This window comes from Poecilia reticulata, linkage group LG15, assembly GCF_000633615.1.
Source record: "Poecilia reticulata strain Guanapo linkage group LG15, Guppy_female_1.0+MT, whole genome shotgun sequence".
Classification (NCBI taxonomy): Eukaryota; Metazoa; Chordata; class Actinopteri; order Cyprinodontiformes; family Poeciliidae; genus Poecilia; species Poecilia reticulata.
Genome location: NC_024345.1, coordinates 30,457,067 through 30,459,550, shown reverse-complemented (window position 1 = coordinate 30,459,550; position 2,484 = coordinate 30,457,067). Strand labels below are relative to the sequence as shown.

Here is a 2,484-nt window from a genome sequence, read left to right as displayed (position 1 = left end):
TCACTGCCTCTGTCCTCCAGGGGGAGCTCAGCCCTCACCTGCTGATAGAGCTGCCATTGCGCTGCCTGGTGCTCTGTGCACAGGTGCATGCTGGGATGTGGAGGAGGAACGGCTTCTCTCTGATCAACCAGGTGAGTGTCTGTGATTGGCTGAGAGGCCCAGGTGTGCAGGAACGACTTCTGATGCGTCCTGTGTTCCAGATCTACTACTACCACAACGTCAAGTGCAGAGTGGAGATGTTCGACAAGGACCTGGCCATGCTGCAGGTAGCTGGTTCTGCTTGGTCCTGCTTCGGTCAGCGCTGGTTCTGTTCTGGTTCTGGTTGGGTCCGCTAACGACTGCTGTTTGTGCAGGTTGGCGCCTCCATGATGGATCCGAACCACTTCCTGATGATCGTTCTGAGCCGCTTTGAACTCTTCCACACCTTCAGCGCCTCCGACCTGCGGAGGAGATACAGGGAGGCCAACAAGGTCAGAACCGGGTCAGAACCCAGAAGCGGGTCAGGTTGGGGATGGGCAATATGGAGATATAATTCTCTGATGTATCGATCCCTGGTTCTGACCCGGTTCTGTGCGCTTTGTGTGCAGGACCTGGCCCAACAGAACACGCTGATAGAGGAGATGCTGCACCTCATCATCATGGTGGTAGGTGAGTCTGGCAGGTGAGCCGACCTGCGGCAGGTGAGCCGACCTGCGGCAGGTGAGCTGACCTCCGGCGTGTCCCGGTCCTCCAGGTGAGCGCTACGTTCCGGGCGTCGGCCAGGTGGAGCCGCTGGATGAGGTCAGGAGGGAGATCCTCCACCAGCTGTGCATCAGACCCATGGCTCACAGCGAGCTGGTCAAGGCTCTGCCTGAGAACGTAAGACACAGCCGTTACCATGGTTACCTGGCTGCTCACCTGGCTGCTCACCTGGTTAATGGTGTTTTTCAGGGCAACAAGGAGACGGGTCTGGAGAGAGTCATTGACAGCGTTGCGTCATTCAGGTCAGTCTGTGTTAGTTGGCCTTCCACCTTCAACATGTCCAGCTTAACAGCGATCAGCATCAGGTGTGCTGTGTTGACAGGAAGCCAGGTGTGACGGGGCGGGGCCTGTATGAGCTGCGTCCTGAGTGGTCCAAACGCTTCGACCTCTACTTCCATCACTACAGCCGGGCGGATCAGTCCAAGGTAACCGGGTCGGAACCGATCCGGCTCCGGCAGTTGCTCGAGTGGTTACGGGTTGTCATGGTTACGGGATGTGTTTCAGGCCGAGGAGGCTCAGAGGAAGCTGAGGAGACAGAACGGCGAGGACACAGGTGAGCACCACCTCCGGTCACCGACCAGAGGCCCTGGTTCTGGTTCTGGGAGCTGCTCCACAGTGCAGAGCAACACGGGGGCCGTGGATCAGCACCTGCTGCACATGAGTTATCTTGACTCAGCCGTTGTGACAATAATATACGACTCCATGCTGCCTGGTGACACTAAGCCAGCAGGTACTCAGTCAGGATCTCGTGTGATCAGTTTAACTCTGATTCCCTGCTGGAGTTTTCCTGTCATCCTAAATTACCCATAATGGACCAGTTCCTAGAATGGCATCGATCGATAGCGAGGTTTCTGTGGCTGACAGGGAAAAAAGGCCAGAATCACGTTTTCAACTCTGCAACTAAACAAAGTAAAGGGTGGAGTGGGGCTTCCTGCCACCATGCAGCCCAGCTGGACCGTTAGTCGGCCTGTGTGCGCCATCACACTGCAGCATGGATGATGCTGCGCACGGCACAGGAATAACGGCCCACCTCAGTGGTTATAGGCTACAGGAAGAGCAGCAGATCCCAGAACATTCCATAACTGGGAGTTTTCTCAAGTCCTGGCAGGAAGTGGCTAAAATGTGCAGAACAAGAGAAGCATCCAAAATTATGAGGTTTGTGCCCATGATTCAGATTTTACACCAAATAGAATCGATAACTGATTCAAGTTATGGATCCCAAAAGGATCAACTTCATATTATTCATTYGCTCACAAAGGGAAACGTTGTCAGAGTTTTGAGACCTTGCAGAAGGATTTGGACTGGAAAAGATGATTGTTTTAGGACATTATTAAACATGTTAGAGGTGCTGAGAAGAAGTGATTTGAGTTCCATGGGGTATTTCTAATTAGGCCCAGATCAGACAGCAGAATTATCTCTATCTAATGCCGTACAGCCGTCTAAACACGGGAATACAGGGTATATAAGGAGAAATGGGAAAAGGAAACGAAGGAAATAATCTCACCAGAAAGCTGGGAGGAGACACGTCCACCGCCGTGGGCCTCGACCGGATCAAACACCTGGCGGGAGTTTGCTGGAAAAACATCACATGATGTTCAGTTACAGCCATTCAGAGACGATATCACCGAATCGGGGCGCCTGCTGGAGACTCTGAGTCTGAGGGATCGGGGCGTCTGCTGGAGACTCTGGGTCTGAGGGATCGGGGCGCCTGCTGGAGACTCTGGGTCTGAGGGATCGGGGCGC

At 53.9% G+C, this 2,484-nt stretch overlaps 1 protein-coding gene across 1 annotated transcript in view; it reads left to right on the top strand.

The window, feature by feature from the left end:
• The window catches only part of ubr2 (ubiquitin protein ligase E3 component n-recognin 2), a 23,456-nt gene that overhangs the window by 10,475 nt on the left and 10,497 nt on the right, over positions 1-2,484 (top strand). Inside the window, exons 12-19 of the mRNA XM_017308838.1 lie at positions 5-131; positions 201-266; positions 354-470; positions 588-648; positions 734-858; positions 931-983; positions 1,064-1,166; positions 1,246-1,294. Coding sequence (XP_017164327.1) covers positions 5-131; positions 201-266; positions 354-470; positions 588-648; positions 734-858; positions 931-983; positions 1,064-1,166; positions 1,246-1,294 — 701 coding nt within the window. The remainder of the gene's footprint in view (positions 1-4; positions 132-200; positions 267-353; positions 471-587; positions 649-733; positions 859-930; positions 984-1,063; positions 1,167-1,245; positions 1,295-2,484) is intronic.